Raw genomic sequence first — 22761 nt, 5'->3', positions numbered from 1 at the left:
GTAACAGATGTAGTGAGGTGATCCTTACCCTTCTAACCTCCACAATGCAATAGAAAGAAACAGTGTGCATTGAAATTGCCATAAAGTTTTACTTCTACTACAATACACTGGAAATCTAAGGTCTCTGATTTCTGGGTGATCCATGTAGATTGGTGCACACTGCTCAGAACTGGAAAGGAAAACAATGATGCTACTTAATCATGGTATTTGCAAAAAGGACAACTCTACTTAGCTACAAAATACAAGCCCCAGGAAGAAACGGAACAATTATTCTGCATTAAGATTTTCTGCACAAAGCTTTATGAAGACTCTTTACAAAGACTCTCTTTTGGATTTTGCATAAAATGCCTAAGGACAGTTATTTCACTTGCAACAACAAAATTAGCATGCATGGAAGCCCAGGATAATTATGGCCAGAATTCCCTATGATTGTTGGGACTTGTCCAAGCCCTGAAAAAAAAATCCCGTGTTGTTATTGCTAGCCCTTTGTAGTGGCAAAGTATCCTGCCTGATCAAATACTTCAAAGGATAAAGGAGTGCTTCAAGAAGTCTAAAAGTTCTTAAAAAAGTTGGTTACTCTGTTCCTGTAAAACTAGAGGAGCTACTGCACTATGTGACAGCTACTAAACATCTACCTTCGTAGGTGTGGCAAAGCTTCTTAAAACAACTCCATGCACTACGTGAAGTCACAAGGACAAGCTGTAAGGGATGCTCTAGTGCAGCATACATGTCTCATTGCAGTGCTACAAAATTTATCTTTTATTACCCCCCTTTGAAAATCTTAGAGTATTAGTAACATAGCTAACAGAGAGAGGAAAAAGCCTATCCTTTTTCAGTTCTCTATGTAGCTCTACATCAGTAACTCAGAAGATCTACTACACTGCCAAACATAACAGAAATTTTCAGCTTACCATTCACATAGTTGTCTTCTCTGAAACTTCCTGCTCCTACCTGTCACCCCATTCCCTTCACATACTTTGCTGTTATGATGATAGGCACGTTTGATCTATTTCTGGAGCTGACTTACTGTAATGTGATGAAAATTTTGGGTACTGGTTCAGAAGCAGGACACAAGGCAAGACACTGTCTGTCAGAAGGATGAAAACAACACCCCAGAACAGCAGCAGGTTGGGGTATGTTCTTTCTTGTTTCTACCTGTTTGTCCATGCTGAATTAGATGTAAAGGCAACTACATTACATCAAAAAGACTTAATGAAGAATAAGCAATTCAATTCACAAGTGATGTGAAAACCACTGTTCTGGCTCAGGCCAGTACTCTATACATATGATGGTTTCTCCTTATGCTCTCCTTGCCTTTGGCCATTTTCTGCTCAAGTGATTTGCTGAGCCTACTGTTGCTTCTCTACTCAGTAGCCTGCAATGGATCTGTCAACAAACTGCCTCTTCAGCTACCCCTTAAATGTGACTTTACAATTTCCTCTGCCAAGGTGCTCTGACGTCTGCCTGGCAGTGTTTCTTGTGTGCCGCAGTCCCCTTGGTGAGTTCTTGGGTTCGAAGAGGCAGTAAACAGGCCAGTCCTACTGGCAACATTGGTACCATACCCTGCTGGTCAGCTCGCCTCTCTCCTGTGAAGACATGTCTAAGTCAATGCCCTGTTCCTAATTCAGAAGCATTTCTACACCTTCACTCATCCTTGTTGGCATCTCTGAAACTTTCCAAGCTTTAATATTACTTTCTGTGATGAGAATGGCAAAAAGGTGTGGGAGAAACAGGGATTTACACAACTGCATGATTGTGCTTTTTGTTTTGCTCCCCATGTATCCCCCAGTAATTGTTCATGTTTGGTTGACACTGAACTGTCTCTCTTAATCTGCACAGCAACAGCCTCCTGAGAGACGATCAGTTTACACAGAAACCAGAACAGTGTTCCCACATGCACCAGTTCTTACTTGCATAGTTTCTTTTTTATTGCTCAGTTACTATCTTACAGCATTGCCTTCTGCAGTCCTTCAAAGTCAGTCACTGTCTTGCTGCCTTGAACAATTCTGTAACATCAGCAAATATCACCTTGTTCACTGTTTTTTTCCAGCTTACTTGTGACCATGTCAAGCAATTGAGGGCCCAGCATGTTAGGCTGCAGAACTCATAGTTTGATCTTCAGTTTCATATTGGAAGACTGCCAACTATTTGCTCCTACCCTTTTTCTAGCCAATCCTTTCTGCATTTGTCACATGCAGTCTCAACACTGCAAAGCAGCTTTTAGTAAGCAAATATCTTAATTGTATCATGAGCAAGAAACCACTTCTTTTTTCACGGGGATTTATCAAAAATGTATACAAAACAGGGACACAAGGAAAACCCTTTATACTCAGTGTTCTTCCCTTGTTTTGGTTCTTCAAAAATAACCAGAAAAGCCCTCCAAATCATTTGAAGTAAACTCAGACAGCTTATGTGACAAGGTGCCAAAAGTAAGTCAAAGAAAATCAAGTCATCCTTTGATAAAGTCTTTGGAGAAATACATTAATGTACACAAGAAAATCATTCTGTGATGGGCTTTTCTGTTGGCTACAGCCATACCCATGTTATCCAGATCTGTTATCCATTCAGTTTTCAAAATGTAGTCAGTGCACCTAGAAAAAACTCACATGAAAAAAATATACGGTGTGAGGAGAGAGACATGAATAAAGACACAAAAGGTAACTAGAGAGATGGATTTCACTAATAAAAATAGTATTTAAGTTAACTGATTCAAGAGACAAAACAAACCACCATCAAAGCAGATTACAGGGTAACAATAAACAATTCCTAAAGTAAAGCAACAGGAGGAAACTTGGTTGTTCCATTCCCTGCAGTAACATCTCATTAGCAGGAATGGTTAGATCTTTCTGGGAATAAAAGACCAACTTCAGCATCCAGTGAAGCTGCAGTACAGTCTACCTCAGCTACCTCCAGCTTCTGCTTCTTATTCTGTTAGCTCACCTACTAATAATCGCCTGGAGTGTTTAGCTTTCTTTGACAGTTATTCATAGTCAATCAGCCATGTCAGTTTAACCATTTTCTGCTATGCCAACTTAGTGCATCTGTAAGTTTGCAGATAATTGAGCTAGGAAGGAGTGTTGATCTGCTGGAGGGTAGGAAAGCTCTATACAGGCACCTGGACAGGCTGGATCAATGGGCCAAGGCCAACTTTATGACATTCAACAAAGCCAAGTGCTGGGCCCTGCGCTTGGTGTACAACAATCCCGTGCAATGCTACAGCGCAGAGGGGCTGGAAAGTTGACTGGCAGAAAAGGACCTGGGGATATTGATTGAAAGCCAGACAAACATGAGCCAGCAGTGTGCTCAGGTGGGCAAGAAGACCAACAGCATCCTGGCCTCTATCAGGAATAGTGTGGCCAGCAGAACCAAGGAAATGATTGCCCCTCTGTATTCAGCACTGCTGAAGTCACTCATTGAGTAATGGGTTTAATTTTGGGGTGCTCACTACAAGAAATAGATTGAAGCACAGGGGAACCAGAGACAGGCAACAAAGATGATGAAGGGTCTGGAAAATAGGTCTTATGTGGGATCTGGGGTTGTTCAGCCTGGAAAAAAGGAGGCTGAGGGGAGACCTTCTTGCTCTCTACAACTCCCTGAAAGGTTGTAGTGAGGTAGGTGTTGGTCTCCTCTCCCTACTACCAAGTGATTGGATGAGTGGAAACAGCCTCAAGTTACACCAGGGGAGTTTTAGTTTGGCTGTTACCAGAAACTTCTTCAGGAAAGGGCTCTTAAACACTGGAGTAGTGCCCCGCCTCCAGGGAGCTGGATGAATAGTCACCCCTAGAGGTATTTAAAAGACACATGGTGGTGAGTGAGGTGTTTTTGTACCAGACTTAACAGTGTTAGATAATGGTTGGACCTAATCTTAAAGGTGAAATGATTCTTCAATTCATTGTGCTGAATCACATGCTGCTTCTAATACATTCCAAGCATCCAGAAATCAAGGTTTCTTCAAAGAATCTTTGATTTCTGGGATTCACAAATGACAGAGCTTAGATAATAATTTCTGACGTTTTATAAGCCATTCCAAACTCTTCCTTTTCCATTGAAACCATCAAAACAAAAAATAAACATTCAGAGAGTTCTATCCTTCTGCTTAAAAAAAAAAATAAGAAACCAAAACAAAAATTCACACAAAGAAAACAAAACAAAACAGTTAAAAATGCAAATTATGTCCAAAAACCAAGCAAAATATACATTGGTTGCTTTGAGGCTTTGTTTCCTGGGAAATCTATGTTAGTAGCAAGGCAGAGCATGGAGTTCAAATGTGGTATGCAGATGGAAAATTTAATAGGTATTTTTAAGTACCATTAGATGATTTTACAGCTTGTCCTTGGCTAGCAAGGTGAAGTTACAATGTCGTGCTAAGAATGAACCATCTGCCAAAGCCAGCAGAGGCTGGCTGGTTGAATTAGCATCTGGAATCTGCAGCTGAGAGTCCTCATGTTCATTTCTCTGTCTCACTCAATCACCAGGAGTTAACAATACAAAGTTTATAAAGAAAGCAGTTTCCATCTTGCTCACAAAGGATGTTGGAAGTTCACAAGGAAAGATAAAGTTTTGGGATCATATTCTGACAAATAGTATGTAAGTCAGAACTTCAGTCTCATGGGAACAGGATTTGTGGTTGAAGTTCACAGCTTTGAAGTCCTATCACAGTCATTTCATTTAGAACAGATGAATGTAGATACTATCAAGGAAAATGCTGGGGACACATAGCAGTCAAACAGATCCAAAATATAAAACCAATATTGTTCACTGCCATTTTATTCAGGAAAATATTATGAAAATCACAATACAGTTTTGTATTATTTTTTGTTACAATTACTGACAAAATAACAACAAAAACCACTACTAAGTCCCATTAATCTATCACTAGTAAGCCTGATCTTTCAATATCCTATACTTTTTTTTTGTGATCAGCAAAAATGGCCAATGTCATTCTGGGGTGGATTAGAAAGGGTCAAGGGAGGCTCTCCTGCCCCTCTACTCTGCACTGGTCAGGCCACATCTGGAATACTGTGTCCAGTTCTGGGCCCCTCAGCTCAAGAAGGACAGTGAGCTACTTGAAAGAGTCCTGAGCAGAGCCACAAAGATGATTAGGGGAATGGAACATCTTCCATACAATGGGAGACTGAGGGAGCTGAGGGCTCTTTAGCTTAGAAGAGAATGAGAGGTGACCTCATCAGTGTTTATAAATATGTAAGGGGCGAGTCCCAAGAGGATGGAGCCAGGTTCTTCTCAGTGGTGCCCAATGACAGCACAAGGGGCAATGGGTGGAAGTTGAGGCACAGGAAGCTTCATATAAACATGAGGAAAAAAATTTTTCCCTGTGAGGGTGACAGAGCACTGGAACAGGCTGCACAGGGGGGTTGTGGAGTCTCCCTCTCTGAAGATTTTCAAAATCTGCCTGGCTGCATTCCTGTGTCATCTGGTGTAGCTGATCCTGCTCTGGCAGGGGGGGTTGGACTAGATGATCTTTTGAGGTCCCTTCCAGCCCCTGAAATTCTGTGATTCTGTGGCTTAACTGAACTGAATCCAGCAAAGGGCAACAAAGATGATGAAAGGACTGGAACATCTCTCATGTCAGGAGAGGCTGAGAGGTAGAACTCTTCACTCTAAAGAAGACTCAGGAGATCTTAACTATGTGCATAAATACTTGGTGGAAGGGAATGAAGGTGTAGATTCTTCTCCATTGTGCCCATTGACAGGACAATAGGCAATGGACACAAATAAGATAGGAAATACCACCTGACCACAAGAAAACACTTTTGTTGTGAGTGGCATCAAACACTGCCACAGGCTGACCAAAGTGGTGGAGTCTCCAACCATGAAGTGGACCACCTACTCTACACAATTCTGCTTTGAGCAGGGAGGTTGGTCTAGATGATCCATCCTAAATTTTTCTGTGGTTCCATAAATCTGTCCAGTACAGCTCCAAGTACTGGGATCAGGGCTGGAGTAGTCACAGATTTACCACTCTGCACTCATGGCCTTTAAGGAACGCCTTCACACTGTAGATGACCACAATAGGAGGTGAGAAGGCCTGTTCTAACCTGGAGTTGTACTGTACAACTGCACTGAGAGTTGCACTCCAATAGCTGTAGAACTTTCACAGACTAACTTAAGGTACTGGACCTATACCAAACAGACCAAGTTTTTCCAGAGCATTTCATTTTTTATTTCCTTTTCTCCAAATACATGCAAAAGCTAGAGGGTTAGGAACAGGTCACAATAATTCTTGGAATCACTGACACTACCCATTTCTGGATCCACTAACGAACCACTGTGTAATCCAGGAAACAATCACTACTACTTTGAATTTCTTACCTGAACAGCTACTCACACATTATGTAGACTACTTTGATCACCTGAGCTTCAGTCTCTTATTTGATAAAGGAAATAGCAACATCTACCTTGCTTTATAGGGCTCTTCAACAACTAAACCGTTTAAAACTTTACCACAAACAAGCCCTAAACTCCAAGAGAAAGGCAGCCATGGTATGCAACTAATTGTGAAGCATATAAATTCTAAACAGATGTATTGTTCCAATGCCCAAATATTCACTGGCACTTTTCTAAAAGGTCTTATGTCACCAAGCACATGGTCTGGAAATGTCTCCACTGCAGAAACACTTGTCTACAGCTTTAAGCTTTAGGGATTTGACTATTAGAGGTACAATTTTCATTATCTCATCATGCTAATCTTGACAGCTTACAGTGTATATTGTTAAATACTATGTTTCTCAGTTCAGCTGAACATCCTCTTCTTAAAGAAAAGGTATGTCTTTACAGGTGAGAATTTCATCTTTCAAAGACAAGCTGTTCATTATCCTCCCTTTCCCCTACCAATTGTTAATAGAACTTGATTATTCCATCTCTGATTCCAGCTGGCTCAGCAACCCTCCATTTCTCATGAGTGGAAGTCCCACTGATTCATGTTATGAGAAAAAAAATACAAGTTTCCACTGTGTATTTTCAAGCATATGAGAGAACACAGCCCCCCTGGTGCTCCTCAGACATGTGACTCACAGTGAGATGGAGAGAAGAAAAAAATTCTCTGAGTCAGCACTGCCAGTAAAGCCTGTTTCACTCCATTCTGTGTTGCTGAGATGCTCTGAACATTTGCCAGATCTTTTCTAATATTTGACTTTGTTGTATTTGGGGTTTTTTGCTCAGTCATAGAAAACAGTCATTCACCAGGAACCATGGCCTGTATTTACCTCCTATTCCAAAAACTCTAAGTATGGCTCAGCAGAATTTCCAAGCAAGCAAAACTGTGAAAAAGGGAGATTCATTAAATACTACAGAGATCTGTGTTTTAGGAAATTCCTGTGTCCCTTTCCACGCGGAAACATCAAATGCTTTCATGCATAATCTGCTGCAGAGGGTCTTTTGTCAGTCTTTGGGGAAAATGCAAGAACTCAGACCTTGGGTTTGTGGTTTTCTTTACTTGAAAGCAATTCTTTGAGGTTAAACATGTAACCACAAGACTCTGGCTCTTGTATGAACAGTGTCAAACACTGAACATTCTTTCATATGTCCACAGTCCATATGCTGCACAAGTGTGTTTTGTGGCACTCTGCCTCCTACAACTGAAGAATGTTTACTGTAAGAGTTGTTCAACCCTGTGACACAGAGCTTACAAGTCAGCCTGAGAATAACAGGCTGCAAAGCCTTCACTGGGTACCCTGTTGTTAATGTGAGCTATGGGCATTTGGACTAGATGATCTCCAGAGATCCCTTCCAACCCTTATCATTCTGTGATTCCGTGAACAGCTATCTGGCTCCTCACAGTGCACTGCTTAGGCAGGTGGAAGCTACATTAACCACCAGTAGAGAAGGGAACTTTGTTGCTTTCATTAACACAGATAAAGCAGTCCTGCCCACATGTCTGGTAGAAGGTAAGGATGAAGATAATTACTCCACATTAATTGTGTGACTCATCAGATCTCTTTGCAAGATAAGTGCTTTTATTGTTAAAGCTATACGGATAAGATTAGCCTTCATCTTCTGGTTTCACACACCAAAAGACAGATGTTGGATGCACATTTTGTTTCCTGTTTCACTGCAAGGGCTTCTTGGACTCCATAGACTGATGGGTTCAAGCCAAAACTGACAAGTTTGAAGAAAAGACGACAATTTTGCCAGCAGCCACGTATGTTAAGAGGAAAATGAAAAAGGACATGAACGAAGTTCCAGTTTCTGTCATACATCTGCGCAATTCCAACAGTTAAGTAGCAGGTAGATTTTTTGTGGGTAGCCTGAGAGCAGATAGGAGACTTGATGGAGTTCCACAGTGCTTAAAAACCATGAATGTGTAAAACCGAAGATCTCGCACACAGTCCTACAGGACTGTTGTTTGAGGAGGAAGGAAGAAAGTAATGTAGAAATACAAGCTTGAGTGCAGCAGTGGACTAAAAAACACAATTCACATTATCAAGGGAAAACCATGTGGTTTTGCAGATACTGTCCAGTGTTAAAAAAATTAAAAAATAAGTCATATGATTTAACAGTCAACTTTAGATACAATCCCCACCTTATTATTTTTATTTTCTTCTGTTAGGCCAACGTTAGGCTTCCTTCAGCTGAACAGAGACCACTAACAATGAATCCTGTGTGGTTATGATAGCTTGGTAACCATGACAAAGGATGCTAGCAATCTCTTCTCCATTACTGAGTCAATGATGATTTGAACCGACTGTCAAGAGTAATTCAGCTTTTCCTCAATGCAGAAGATAATCAATCTCAAAAATGTTCCATTTTAATGAATGGTAGAATGACCCTAATACAGTCATGTGGAAGAAAAACTACAAGCCTTGGTTGACTCTGATGAGGACAAAGGGACACTGAACAAGCAGGAGGTTTGAGTCTACTGTAGACAAGCTTCTCTAGCAAAATGAGTGTTGTCCTTCATGGTGCAAAGACTGATCTCTGTTTTTCCCTTCTCCTCTACCTTCTAAGCAAACTTATATGTTTGTGTTCAGGTTTGCACAACCTTACATTAAAAAAAAAACAACTAACAAAACACGAAAGCCCAGAGACTCTTGCCTTCCCTGTAACCTGTTAAGGTTCCAGGCCTTTACATCATCCTTAGGAATCAATACAGTTGAAGGAACATAGATAGCTACCTTCTTCAAGATCACGTCAGAGTCAAGATTTGAAGTTGTTTTCTTCAAGGTACTAACTAATAAAGGCATAGGGTATTGACAATCCCATATGTGATGGACTACAGTGGCCCACATACCACAGAAGTGGTGGACCTAATGACCATAAAATTAAAGGGGAGTCACACTGAGAACCTGAAATAAACTTCCTTCAGAACTACCCCAGCTTTCACTTTTCAGCCTTTTCCAATGTAAACACAAGCAAACACTCATAAAGAAAAGAAAATCTGTGACTGGCACCCTTTCCACAAAGAATAGAATAGAATAGAATAGAATTAACCAGGTTGGGAAAGACCTTTGAGATCATTGAGTCCAACCTATCATCCAACACTACCTAATCAACTAAACCACGGCACCAAGCACCCCATCCAGTTTCTTCCTAAACACCTCCAGTGATGGTGACTCCACCACCTCCCTGGGCAGCCCATTCCAATGGGCAATCACTCTTTATATAAAGAGCTTCCTCCTAATACCCAGCTTAAACCTCTCCTGGCACAGCTTGAGACTGGGTCCTCTTGTTCTCATGCTGGCTGCCTGGGAGAAGAGACCAACTCCCACCTGGCTACAACCTCCCTTCAAGTAGTTGTAGACAGCAGTAAGGTCTCCTCTGAGCCTCCTCCAGGCTAAGCAACCCCAGTGCCCTCAGCCTCTTCTCATAGGGCTTGTGCTCCAAACCCCTCCCCAGCTTTGTTGCCCTTCTCTGGACACATTCCAGCAACTCAACATCTTTCCTAAACTGAGGGGCCCAGAACTGGACACAGGACTAAGGTGTGGCTTAACCAGTGCTGAGTACACGGGCAGAATGACTTCCCTGCTCCTGCTGGCCACACTACTCCTGATACAGGCCAGGATGCCATTTGCCTTCAGCCACCTGGGTACACTGATGGCTCATGTTCAGCCTCCTGTCAACCAGCACCCCCAGGTCCCTTTCTGCCTGGCCGCTCTCCAGCCACTCTGACCCCAGCCTGTAGCATTGCATGGGGTTGTTGTGGCCAATGTGTAGAACCCAGCACTTAGATGTGTTAAATCTCATGCCCTTGGACTCTGCCCATCTGTCCAGCCTGGCAAGATCCCTCTGCAGAGGTCTCCTACCCTCTAACAGATCAACACCTGCCCCCAGCTTGGTGTCGTCTGCAAACTTACTGGTGATGGACTCAATACCCTCATCCAAATCTCAATAAAGATATTGAACAGGATGGGGTCCAGCACTGATCCCTGGGGTACACCACTAGTGACTGGCTCCACATTTTTCTCGTATAAAATCTGAACTTCTCCTGGTGCAATTTGAGGCCATTTTCTCTTGTCTTACGATTTCTTACTTGAGAAAAGAGACCACCATCCCACCTCACTACAACCTCTTTTAAGGCATTTCAGAGAACAAGAAGGCGTCCCCTGAGCTCCTTTTCTCCAAACTAAACAACCCCAGTTCCCTCAGTTGCTCTTCGTACAGCTGTTCTCCAGACCTTTCACCAGCTTCATTGCCCCTTGGACATACTCCAGCACCTCAATGGCTTTTTTTTTGTAGTGAGAGGCCTAAAACTGAACCCAAATTGCAAGATGCAACACCACCAGTACAGAGTACACAGGGATGATCACTTCTGTAGTCCTCCTGGAGACAGATTCTTGATACACACAACTTTAACAACACAAGGGGATTAGAACCACATCTTTCTTTTTTTTTAATTCCCTAAAAAAACTGTTTAAAAAAAATCTATAAAAGACATGAAGATCACAAAAGAAACTAATGAGTTTTCCCCTGTTAATGTTTCTAATGTTGTTCTGTTTTCATAATCTTTGTGAATCTGGAAGTCCAAAAATCTGTCAGAAAGGTGAACAGATTTAGAAGCAGTATTGGTGTATGTACCTCTGGCTGAAGCATACACTTTACCCTTGCTTTAAACTTCCACAGGACCATAGAATGGTGGGGGTTTAAAGGGACATCTGCAGATCACCTAGTCTGAGCTCCCTGCTGAAGCAGGTTTGCCTTGATCAGGCTGCATAGGATTGCTTCCAGGTGGGTTTTGAAAGTCTCCAGAGAAGATGACTCCATGACCTCTCTGGGGCCTGTTCCTGTCTCTGTCCCTCAGAGGTCTGTAGTGGGACCCGTACTGTTTAGTATTTTTATCGGTGATATGGACAGTAGGATCCAGTGCACCATCAGCTAGTTTGCAGACAACACCAAGCAGAGTGGTGCTGTCAATATGCCAGAGGGATGGGATGTTGTCCAGAGAGACCTGGACAAGCTGGAGAGGTGGGCCTGGGTGAAACTCATGAGCTTCAACAACTCATGAGCTCCAACAACTCATGAGCTCAACAAGAGCAAATGCAGGGTTATGAACCTGGGCCACAACAATCCTCACTATCAATACAGACTGGGAGATGAGGTGATAGAAAGCAGCCCTGTGGAAAAGAACTTGGGGGTGCTGATGGACAAGAAGCTGGACGTAAGCAGGCATGTACACTTGGAGCCCAGAAGGCAAATGGCATCCTGAATTGCATCAAAAGAAGTGTGGCCAGCAGATCCAGAGAAGTGATTCTGCCACTTTGCTCTGGTGAGACCTCACCTAGAGTACTGTGTCCAGGTCTGGAACGCTCAATACAGGGAGGACATGGACCATATGGAGAGGCTCCAGAGGAGGGCCATGAAAATGATCAGGGGGTTGGAACACCACTGCTCTGAAGACAGGCTGAGGGAGCTGGGGGTGTTCAGCCTGGAGAAGAGAAAGCTCTGGAGAGACCTAATAGTGGCCTTCTGGTACCTGAACAGGACCTACAAGGATGGAGAGAGGCTGTTTACACAAGCCTGTGGAGATAGGATGGGGGGCAATGGATTCATGCTAGAGAAGAGCAGATTTAGATCGGATGTTAGGAAAAAGTTCTTTACCGTGAGGGTGGTGGAACACTGGAACAGGTTGCCTAGGAAGGTAGTTGAGGCCCCATCACTGGAGATATTCAAGGTGAGGCTCAACAAGGCTTTGGGCAACCTGATCTAGTTGAGGATGTCCCTGGTCACTGCAGAGGGGGTTGGACTAGATGATCTTCGGAGGTCCCTTCCAATACAGATCCTTCTATGATTTCATGAAGTGTTTCTTTAAGTTCAAATGAAGCCTCCTACATTCTAGTCTGCACTTGTTGCTCCTTGTCCTTCCATTGGGCACCACTGAAGAGTCCAGCTCTGTCCTTTTGACACCTGCCCTTTATATATTTGTAAGCACTGGGAAGATCCTCTCTAAGTCATCTCTTCTCCAGACTAAACAGCCCTGGGTCTCTCAGCTTTGCCTTCTAAGACAGATGCTCCTGTGTTCTTATTATCTTTGTAGCCCTCTGTTTTCCAGAAGTTCTCTTAGAACCACACTACTGCAGCACTCCAGCTGTTCCACAGTGAAGTTAAACTAAGACTGTACTTTAAATGTGAATTACTTACTTACTTATTTTCACACCTCTATACCACATTTTATTTTAGTGAGGGTTACCATATGCCTGAGTCAGCTAAAGGCCCCCCCGGTAGATATCTCTTCCTTTGGTCAAATTCTGCATAAAACATGCATAAAGTACCAAAGTTGCCCTCAAGAGATTGACCTCAAGGATGAAAATACTTTGTGGGAAGAGGGAGTACCCTGAGTTCTTTACAGTATTTCTGAGCTTAAATAATGCAAATTTAGCAAAACAAACATAGGCATATGTAGCCAACAAGAGAACTGATACTTGTGAATCTTATTTTATTTGTGTTCAAAAAAATGAACCACCAAAGTCACTAAAATCTGTAAATGGTCCTCCTACATATTCTGCTTTGCAGCATATCAGACAAAGTCTGTTTATAAGGTTTTGCACAAGGAGCTATTCTCCTTGTTGTCAGGGAGAGGAATGAACACAGCACTGTGGAACACAGACTTCTCAGTTCACACGAACTCACTTTCCAAGGCAAAGAATGTTCAAGGTATTGAATTTTCCATGCTTTTTAGTCAGGCACAAGCTCAACCCAGTATGCCATAAATCTAGCACACTGTAGATATCAGCCATGTAGCTGGTAGCTAAAAAGACAAGACCACAAGTTCAGTGAAGGTAGAAGCTGTGCTTGTGTAGCTGCAGGTTATCTCAGAGGCTAATTTAAGCCATGTCCCACAGCATATGCAATCACAATATGCTGGAGAGCTAAATTCCTTGAGAACAATGGACCTGGCAGCTACCAAACAGACCACTGCAGTTCCCACATGAGAACGGCACCACTTCTTGCAGGTGTTCTATATTTTTCTTTCTTCCAAAGCAGCCTCAGAGTGAATGGAGATCCTGAAATGTTTCAGCCTTTGCAAAGCAAGCTAACACATTCCTTTCCCCACGAGGGCTTTTCCTCCACCACTCATGATACCACTTAAGTGGGCTTTCATTAAGTTTCTTTAGCATAAAGAAAGGAAGAGATCTGCTGAGACCTGCTTTTCTATGTTAGCAAAAGTTCTTTTCAGCCCTTAATGACTGCCACATTACAGAAAACCTGGCATATGAGGCACCAGCCTTCTCATACACTATCTCCAGGTAAGGCAGCATTCCTTCATACCAGCAGCGCCAAACCTGTCTCACAGAAAAGCAGAGAATGTGCTAAAGAATTTCCACTCACTTTCTATTGCACATACTTTCTATTATTATCACAACTTGACTGAAAACAGGTTAATTTACATGTTTGAGCTGGAAGCAGACCCATATGTGCCTCAACTGGCACATCTATCATTCAGTCAAGAAAGTACATGGGAAGACAGCTGGAGAGGATAGTTTTAGCAGCAGTCACCCATTAGTCAGCAATGACTTGGCTTGAGGATTGTCTGGACTACTGCTAAGCTTCAGTCCCTGTATCTTGTATAAGCAGAATGCCTTGACTAATCAATGCATGTTAGATACCAGACAAAAATGGAGAATCAGATTGCTCTGAAGTACAATCAGTCAGTAAGAAAGTATATGCATCCATTAAAAGGCCAAATTGTTAGCTATCTAGTAAAATATATCGCTCACCATACAGATGGGGCCAGCACAATTTGTATCAATCTTTTTTTGATGGTACTCTTGAGATATACTAGGTTTGTAAATCAATTCATCTGCAGCTTAGGTTACATAGAAGTATCTATTAGATCTGAATTACAAAACAGGAAAAAGAGGGGTGGACAACAAAACTCTAACATATAATCTAGTTGTAAAACATCTACCTGATATCTTCCCTATATTTCTAGACACCAAACTTTCTAGGCAGCTTTACTGCTGCTATAGTTTTGCTGAAACACATGTATATGCACAGAATTCAGAAAGTCTAATGGCTGGAGGAAAGCAACAGCCATGCTATTGCATGGTCTGCAGAATTTTCTTTACTTCATTAGCACAAGAGATTAACTCAAAGCTCCAGGCAAATACATCCATGATGAAGGAGAGACCAGGAAAGGATAGTAACAGTGAAAAGAATTCTTTACCACAAACCCAGCACTAGTGTGACAGGTGTAAAGGAAGCAGAAAGGATTGTTTGGAATTCACAAGAATCTTCAGCTGGTACCCTACAGCTACAACCATCCACTGCTAGGTGACTGAATGACCAGTTAACAGCCATCAGTCTGACTCCTCCTCACTTCAGCCTCTGGCAAAGCTTAGTTTTAAAATGAAGGAAACAAACCAGCTGTAGAGATTGTACACTTTTTATTGCAGGGTGAGTGTGCCTGAAGCAATGGCCATTCCTAGATCATGCCATTGCAATGGCTGCAAAGAATGAAGAAAGAATGCATGCAGCAAATGTCACCAAGTATCATTTAGCCCACTCTATGTACACCTCCTTACACTTTGTAAAAGACAGGGTGAGTCGTAAGAAAAAGTCACTGATGTCGAACAGTACTCCCATATTTCTTCAGGCTGTGCTCTGAAGACGCCTTTACTCATTAGGAGTGGATGAGGAGTCTCTATCTGTAACCACTGGTCAGATGCTCTCCTGCCCCTGCAGTAAGTGCCTCAAGTGGTAACTATTAATACTGGTTAGGGAAGCAGAAAAATTCTACCACAGTATTACTATGAAACAATTGAAAACATTTATCTCTTGATTAAGTGGTTATTTTGAATCACATCCATGAAGGCCCTCTGGGGTCTCGGCCTGCTTTTGTAAGTACATTGTGGGGAGACACTGGGCTCTTCTTTTGGAAGTAGTGTCACACATGCTCTGTGCAAAAACTCTGAAGCTGGAAGTTACAAATGTTTACTAGTTAAGCATAGACCAGGCAGGGTATCTCTAAAATACATTAATTTTCCAGCCTAGGCTTTATACACTTTCAAAAGTATGTTTTCATTTTGATCAGCCATAACTAGGCCTTTTGATTACAGTAACCCAGTAAACTTTGAAATCCTCCTCTACAAAAACTCTCACAGCTTAGAAGTGATTCTGTACTTTCACTAAATGTGAAATTGCAGCTTCTTAAACTGCTTAATCAGTTACTAAGCAATTTAGCTCTTGTTCCTGAAACAGCCTGTCAGTGCTGCAGTTGCCATTAAAAACCACAGGATAATTCAGGCTGGCACAGATTTTGGAGGTCTGTGTCCCAGCTTTCTGCTTTATATAGCCATCAGATGATGTTGTTCAGAGCTATATCCAGCCTTGTCCAACCCCAAAGGATGAAGACAACATAACCTCCCAGAGCCCCCTCTCAGCTGCTTTACTGTCCTCATTGGGAAAAGTTCTTCATTATGTCAAGTCAGAAAAGAAGTTCATGCTCCTGTTTATTTCAGGAGAACTCTCTGTCTTTTGACTCTCTTCTCATTTTGAACTATGGTACTAATGAAGAAATCATGTGGTGATGTTCTCTGGCCTGTGTTATGCTGAAGGTCAGATTAGAATAAATGAAAATTCCCCTGTGGCCTTAAGTATCTGGATATCTTTCCCAGTGACTCTTAGAACAGAAAAAAACATTCTATTCACTGAAAATTCCAAGACAGAACTACTTCCAATTTAAGGCTGCAATGTAGAGTACCAAAAAAACCCAAGGCAACTGAATTTATCTGGCTTGGAAATCTAGGTCTGAACACAGCACAGCAGTAGAGAGCTGCTTGCTTGCTTGCTTAGGTCTATTTGTGACGCTGCCCAAGCACCTATGGTGAAAGCTGACAATTGTAGTTCACCAAAAACTGCAGCTGTCCCAAGGATCTACTGCTTCCCACTCCAAATGATTTTTTCTGCCTGTTTACCAAAAAGCACAGAGATAAAAAAAAAGTGTCAAGGAGGGTAGAAGGGGGTGGTGTTGGTAACCCATTGCTTTTGAGGCTATGGAGTTTTTAAGTTGTCCCTATAAGCCTGGAAAATACATATGCTCAAAGGTGTTTAAACAGTGAGACTACTAGGTGCCTGCAAGAGCGACTAGCATTTACTAAAGAAAAAGATTTTACCCTAAGGCTAAATAAAACTCTGCTACACTACAAAAATTCTTGTTAGGAACTAATATGAGTAGCCTCACTGGAGTGGCCTGAGCAGGCGTACAGTGTTCTGTACCTCCTTTCTCACTCAGTGAGGACTGAGGTCACTGTGTATTTGTGGTTATATAAAGAACATGTTTCCAGAGCTATCAGCCTTTTACATGCCTTAAATCCACTTAAATTGGATAAAGGAAATTGAGAATAATGGAAATGAGAACAAGGACATAATCATGTTAAAAATCCTCTGCAGGCTGTGAGGCCATTTTACAAAGATGGTCCTTAAACCTTTGCTGTACAAAGAGTGGTCCTAACATTCAGCACCTGCTTTTGCCACTTGCACATAGCTCTTGACAGCTCTTTGCTCCTATACCAGCTTCCTTTCCTCCTGCCATCCAGTCCAGAATTCATAGGAGTGTAGGTGCAGGAAGAGACTCTTTACCAGCAAATTAATAGACCAGAATAACTGGAAGAAGGGAGAGAGGAAATAGCACCAGACCACAGGAAACGCAGACACTGGTAAGTGGCCCGAGGTTATTATGCCAATGAAAACACTGAGAGGGTTAAATATAACATTCATAACAAGTTACAACTCAATTGTGTGTGTGCGTGTTTTGAACCACAGAGAAACAACACCACTGGGGGAAAAAAAGGCCCACCAAAGCCTGGCTGTCCTAACCCTATTCTGAAATTATTTTCCTTGAAAGTAGTTCCCAAGTGAAAAATGCACTTAGACACAGTTTTTGAAATCCCTTTTTAGATAGTTTGTGTGAAATATGCCAAATGAAAGAGGACAAGTTTAATAGCATTAAGCTGAGAAAGATGTCCACAAGTTTCTGTGGACAGCTCCTACCGACCACACTATGGACCTCTTCGGGAAGCTCATTTGCTAATGGAAAAGTCAGCCCAAATCCCATCCACTCTTCCTAGAGCAATTCTCTGCACACCATATGCCACAAAGATTCAAAGCAATAAATTAACCTCTTTACGTTACAGGCATCCAGTGCTTTAAAACTGTTGTACTATTAGTAAGGACATACCTACGGCTGTTTTGTTTTCACATCTGCATGTATCACCTGTCAAGGTCAATTTCAACTACTTCAAAGAACTGAATAATCCGCATTTTAACCAACATTAATTTCTCTGAATTAAAACAGAGATCTGCAACAATACTAAGTCTATGGTGCATCTAACCAAAGGCTTCTACAGAACACGTAGGAACAAACAGTATCCAACTTAGCAAGAAAACTTTTCTCTTTGGGCAACCATGAAAAGCAAAAATGTAACAATACACAGGCTGGATGACCGCACCTCCTTCAACAGCTTTATGAGTAGTACAGTACTCAGAGCCTGGCAAGTGTTACCGTCTCTGCAGTACAGATAGAAGACTAAAGTGCAATCAAATCAGAAAGATTCCCTTGACAGAAAAGTAACAACCAGGAAAAGACCCAAACTTTCCCTTTCACGTTCTGGGTGCTGAGAGAAGAGGCACCCAGAAGACAAAATTCATGATAGTGTGCACCTGTGTCTGAATTCTAAGATCTAAGGCCATCAAGGCAACTTTACCAATAGTTTCATACCACAAATTGGTGAATCTAGAAGATAATGAGGAGTGTGCAGGTATCTGCAATGAAGGCTCCAGAGGGTGGAACAGTACAACAGGGATGCAAGTGCTGGGTAAACCAATCCATTTATGGTAACTCCCTGTCTCCTCTTCCCATTAAATATCCTTCTTCATCTATGGAAAAATTCTCCAAAGAGCTTGCATAAAATCTCTATATGGAACTGTCCAGTCATCTTGCTCTGTAATACAGCCCTGGTGCAGTCCACCACTCTATGAGGGCTCAGGCAGTCTTTTCCCCTTCCTTTGGATTAATTAAGAGTGAGATGAAGATTTTCCAGTATAAATCACGCATTCTTATATCAGGGTCTAGCCTCATTCTAGAGGCCACAAGCCTTTCCTCTTCCCAAAACTGCTGGCAGAGAAAAACAGTAGACAGAGGGTATGTCCATTCTTAGGCTTATAATAACAGGATAAAAGTTCCTCCAGAAGTGTCTCACTGTATATTTCAGGAGAGATCACCTAGAGCTGAAAGCTTGTGTGTCAGATTATTTGTTGTAAAGCCCATCAGCACACCAGTATGTTATCTGTTCCCTGTGCCTGCAGACAGACCACACTTTCTACATACACAAACTGCAAGAGAAAAAAGTAATTAATTCTGGAATACTCCAAGATGGAAACTTAGAGTAGTAAAAGCCTGCAGAAATACCAGTGGAAGCCTGTAACAAAAGATGAGTTGTCAGAGAAGAAGTCTGGCCTAGATGAATAGAGATGTTTGATTGTAACTCAGAGGAAAAAGAACAGCTTATGATTTTTGGAAGAAGGGGCAGGCCACACAGGAGAACTACACTATTGTCATGAGGCTGTGCAGGGAAAAAATTAGAAGGGCCAAAGCCCAAGTGGAAATTCATCTGGCTTCAACTGTTAAAGGGAAATGCTGCTTCAAGTATATTAGCAACAAAAGCAGGACTAAGGACATCCAAAGCTGTTGGATGCAGCAGGGAACACAGTGGTCAAGGATGACAAAAAGCCTGAAGTACTCAATACCTTCTATGTCTCTGTCTTTAAAACCAAGACCAGTTGTTCACTGGATACCCAGCTCCCAGAGATGGGAGTGAGGGATGTGGAGCAGAATGAAGCTCTCAGAATCCAAGAGAAGGTGGTTAGTGCCCTGCTGCACAAGTTAGACATACACAAGTCTTTGGGGCCAGATGGGAGACACCTAAATGCACTGGTGGAGCCAGCCAAAATGTTCACCAAGCCACACTGCATCATTTTACAGCAGTCCTGGCTGACTAGAGAGGTCCCAGCTGACTGGAGATTGGCAAATGCGATGCCTATCTACAACAAGGGCTGGAAGGAGGATCCAGCGAACTACAGACTTGTCAGCCTGACCTTGGTGGCAAGGAGGGTCATGGTGCAGGTTGTTGGCTGGTCATAAGTGGTGTTTCCCAGGCTTCAGTACTGGGGCCAGCGCTACACAGTATCTTTAACAATTATCTGGATGAAGGGATTGAGTGCTCCCTCAGTAAGTCTGCTGGAAGGGAGTGCTGATGTGCTTAAAGGTAGGAAGGCTCTACAGAAGGACCTTGGCAGGCTGACTGAAGTTCCAAGGCCAACTGTATGAAATTTAACAAGGCTAAGTGCTGGGTCCTCCACTTGCCTCACAACAAGATGTTACAACACTACAGGCTTGGGGCAGAGTGGCTGGAAAGATGCCTGGCAGAAAAGCACCTGGTTGGACTTGATGTCTTTTCCAAATGAAATTAATATGCTATTCTATGAAAATCACATACTTCACTGCACTTTGAGCTTCAAAAATTATTTACCCTGAAGAAACACAAAATAACAATGCTTGGGAAATCAAACCCATTTTGCACTACACAAACTATATGGTACTGCTTCCTTTGAAATCTGCTTCTTGCTCTGCTAGGCAAATCCAGATATAAAAATACAGTTGCTGCCTTCTTTCTGCCTATTAGTGTGGAAAAGAAAAGTGACAGGAATTGGGAAACAAACCACAAATAGCTGTCAAGGCCAGGAATAAGGTATTTCAAAGGCCTAGAAATACCTGATGGAGTCAACCTCTTGGTGTATCATCTAGCAATTAGCAGGAGGCCCTGACTGCAAATATTGGGCTGAACTAATTTTAGCATGTGAACAACAAATGTAAGTATTTGTTTATTTTTCTGGGCCACGTCCTTATATATAACATCTCACACTTCTTACATCACGTTCCCAGCTTTCCCAGTCACAAAAAAAGTGAATCAGAACACATTACCAGAACTGCTAAAAACTATGTAAGTTCACTGACATCTCTAAGGTGTAAAATCCCATCTTTTTTATTACCTGCAGCCATAGCTAAATGCTGTCTATGCAACACAATGCACTCTTCTGCAAATTCCTCCTCATCCATAAGGAATTATTCCAGCAATGATACTTCCAACTACTTGCCCCACTCTTTAGGAAAATTCACTATACTTTTATAAAAAGAAAATTGTGTTGTCTCATCATGGTTTTGCTGGGATAGAATCACTATTTGCAGTTTAGAGGCAGTGAGGAGCTTAAGCTGGGAGAGCTAAAAGCCAGTGCAGCTAACCCGAACCAGGCTAACAGCTGTACACCAAACCATACACGTCATGCTTAGAAGTTTGCAGAGAATGGGGTCTTCACCTAGATCTGTTTGTTCTCCTGCTCTTCTCCACCCCAGAGGGGCTCACTTATCATCCCATTACTGAGGACTGCTTTCCCATTTATTGCAGCCACTCTACATTCTCTAGGCTGAGTACAACTTTGTATACTTCATACTGACATTGTTTGGCTGTTTAATTCAATCTGTTTTTGTTTCAGTCCACAGGTCTCCTCTCCTTTTCCAAATCACCCTTCTCTGCTGGGAAGAGGTTATCAAGTGATGGAGCAACTGTTAGAATTTAGCCCCAGATATGGGCTAAACATAGGCATGCCCTCAAAAGCTCTGTCATCCAAGCTGGTTAGATCACAGAAAAGTGTGTTAGCTATATATAGCCTTAGAAGCAGTAATTTATAGAATAATTCACTTCCCAATTTGTCAGCTTTGGATGGGAATGCAACAGAGAGAGGGCAGAGATCACTGACTCTCCACTGCCTTGCACTGCACAGAGCTATACAGGCTTCAAATGGAGAACACCACTCTACTTGGGCTTTTCTCCCAACCAGTAGACAGGCAAGCCCCAAAGCAATGCAAACTTGATTAGCTTTCAACAAGCTAATAATGCAGTGCTGACCACCCTTTGTGATTAGCCTGAGAGGCTTACCAAGGACAAATGGCTAGAATGAAAAATATTTAGGCCAACAAACCCCACCCAATCTATCAGGCACAGTTAACATTTCATGCTATTCCTGCAAGATGCCCTCCTTTCTCTTCCCCATCTTCTGTTCAAGGGCTTGAATTTCACAGTCTCTAAAAATCAAAGTGGGAAGAGAGCATGCTCAGTACACAGAATGGAAGTCAGTTTATGCCTTAGGACATCTCTGTACTTACCTACATTCGTAGGAAATATACTCTCATTGTTGATTTGAAGCTCAATCCAATCCATGAGAAGATTCATATACTGGGGTGCTGGCAATGCTGTGGGTTTCTTGTACTTCATGTCGTCCTGCCACCGGTACTCATATTTAGGGCCTCCAGACATCACTGGGCAGGTCTTCTCTGTGCAAAATTCACAGATAGTTCCATAAATGAGGTTGATCCTATTGAAGAAGTCAACTACATGGACAGCCACCCAGTCATTTAGGTCTTCTCCATTTGGCAACTGCACAGCCGCTTTCAAGTCCACACCTGAGTTCAGAGAGGCCTGTGCTCGTTTGTGAAGTTCAAACCTCTGGGTTCCAGGTTCAAACTTGCGTTTGGGGCGGAAAGTCTTGTCTTTGTTAAAGACTTGCTTGAGTGCTATGGACATGTCTGCTAATTTGCTCTGCAGCAGCTGACACAAACACGCAGCCGAGATTCAATGCAGGTATCTGAAAACTGTTAAATTTCTTTTAGAGGTCCTCCAGGCCCTTGTCTTTTTCTCAGAGAAGCTTATATCAACTTCAGAGCAGTCTACTAGCTCTTCCTCTTGAAAGCCTTCCCAAAAGGCTTCTTGACCCTAGGGATACAGAAACAATATATATTAGTGGTAAACTCAGGTCTGCTTTGTCGGTTTGCTACTCTTTTACCATTACTTTTCTGGAATTATGAGCAGAAAAGCAAAATATATAACAAGCTAGCTGTAAAAACATAGCCGAAACCCCAACCTGATGAACAGTTAAAAGGAAAAAGAACCCCCCAAAACCCTGTATTTTTTAGAATTCCAAGGAATTAACTTCTCTGTCCTTTTTAAACACCTATCCATATAGGGGCTCTTCAGTTATGTTAAGGATAGGAATTTAATGTCTTGTGTAAACTTCCCATCTTTAGATAATTTCCCTTAGAGATGCAGCTCTGCCAAGAGCTGATTTTTTCTCTTTCCCTTAATATGTGACTGAAGGCTGTGCAAAGCCAGGCGATGGATACACTTGCTTTCTCATGCTTTCACAGGCAAGAATACAAAACAGGAAAATGTATAACCTGAAAGTCACATAAATACTCTA

The 22761-nt window shown here is 42.2% G+C and overlaps 1 protein-coding gene across 2 annotated transcripts in view; it reads right to left on the bottom strand.

Annotated features, from left to right (window-relative positions):
* MOB3B (MOB kinase activator 3B) overlaps positions 1 to 22761 on the bottom strand; it is a 108852-nt gene that overhangs the window by 46823 nt on the left and 39268 nt on the right. For both annotated transcript variants that reach the window (XM_054177899.1, XM_054177900.1), the window contains exon 2: positions 21671 to 22277. In XM_054177899.1, coding sequence (XP_054033874.1) covers positions 21671 to 22088 — 418 coding nt within the window. In that variant the 5' untranslated portion in view covers positions 22089 to 22277. The remainder of the gene's footprint in view (positions 1 to 21670; positions 22278 to 22761) is intronic.

This window comes from Dryobates pubescens, chromosome Z, assembly GCF_014839835.1.
Source record: "Dryobates pubescens isolate bDryPub1 chromosome Z, bDryPub1.pri, whole genome shotgun sequence".
Classification (NCBI taxonomy): domain Eukaryota; kingdom Metazoa; phylum Chordata; class Aves; order Piciformes; family Picidae; genus Dryobates; species Dryobates pubescens.
Note: the sequence above shows the minus strand (reverse complement) of the source record. Positions and strands in the feature narration are given on the sequence as shown.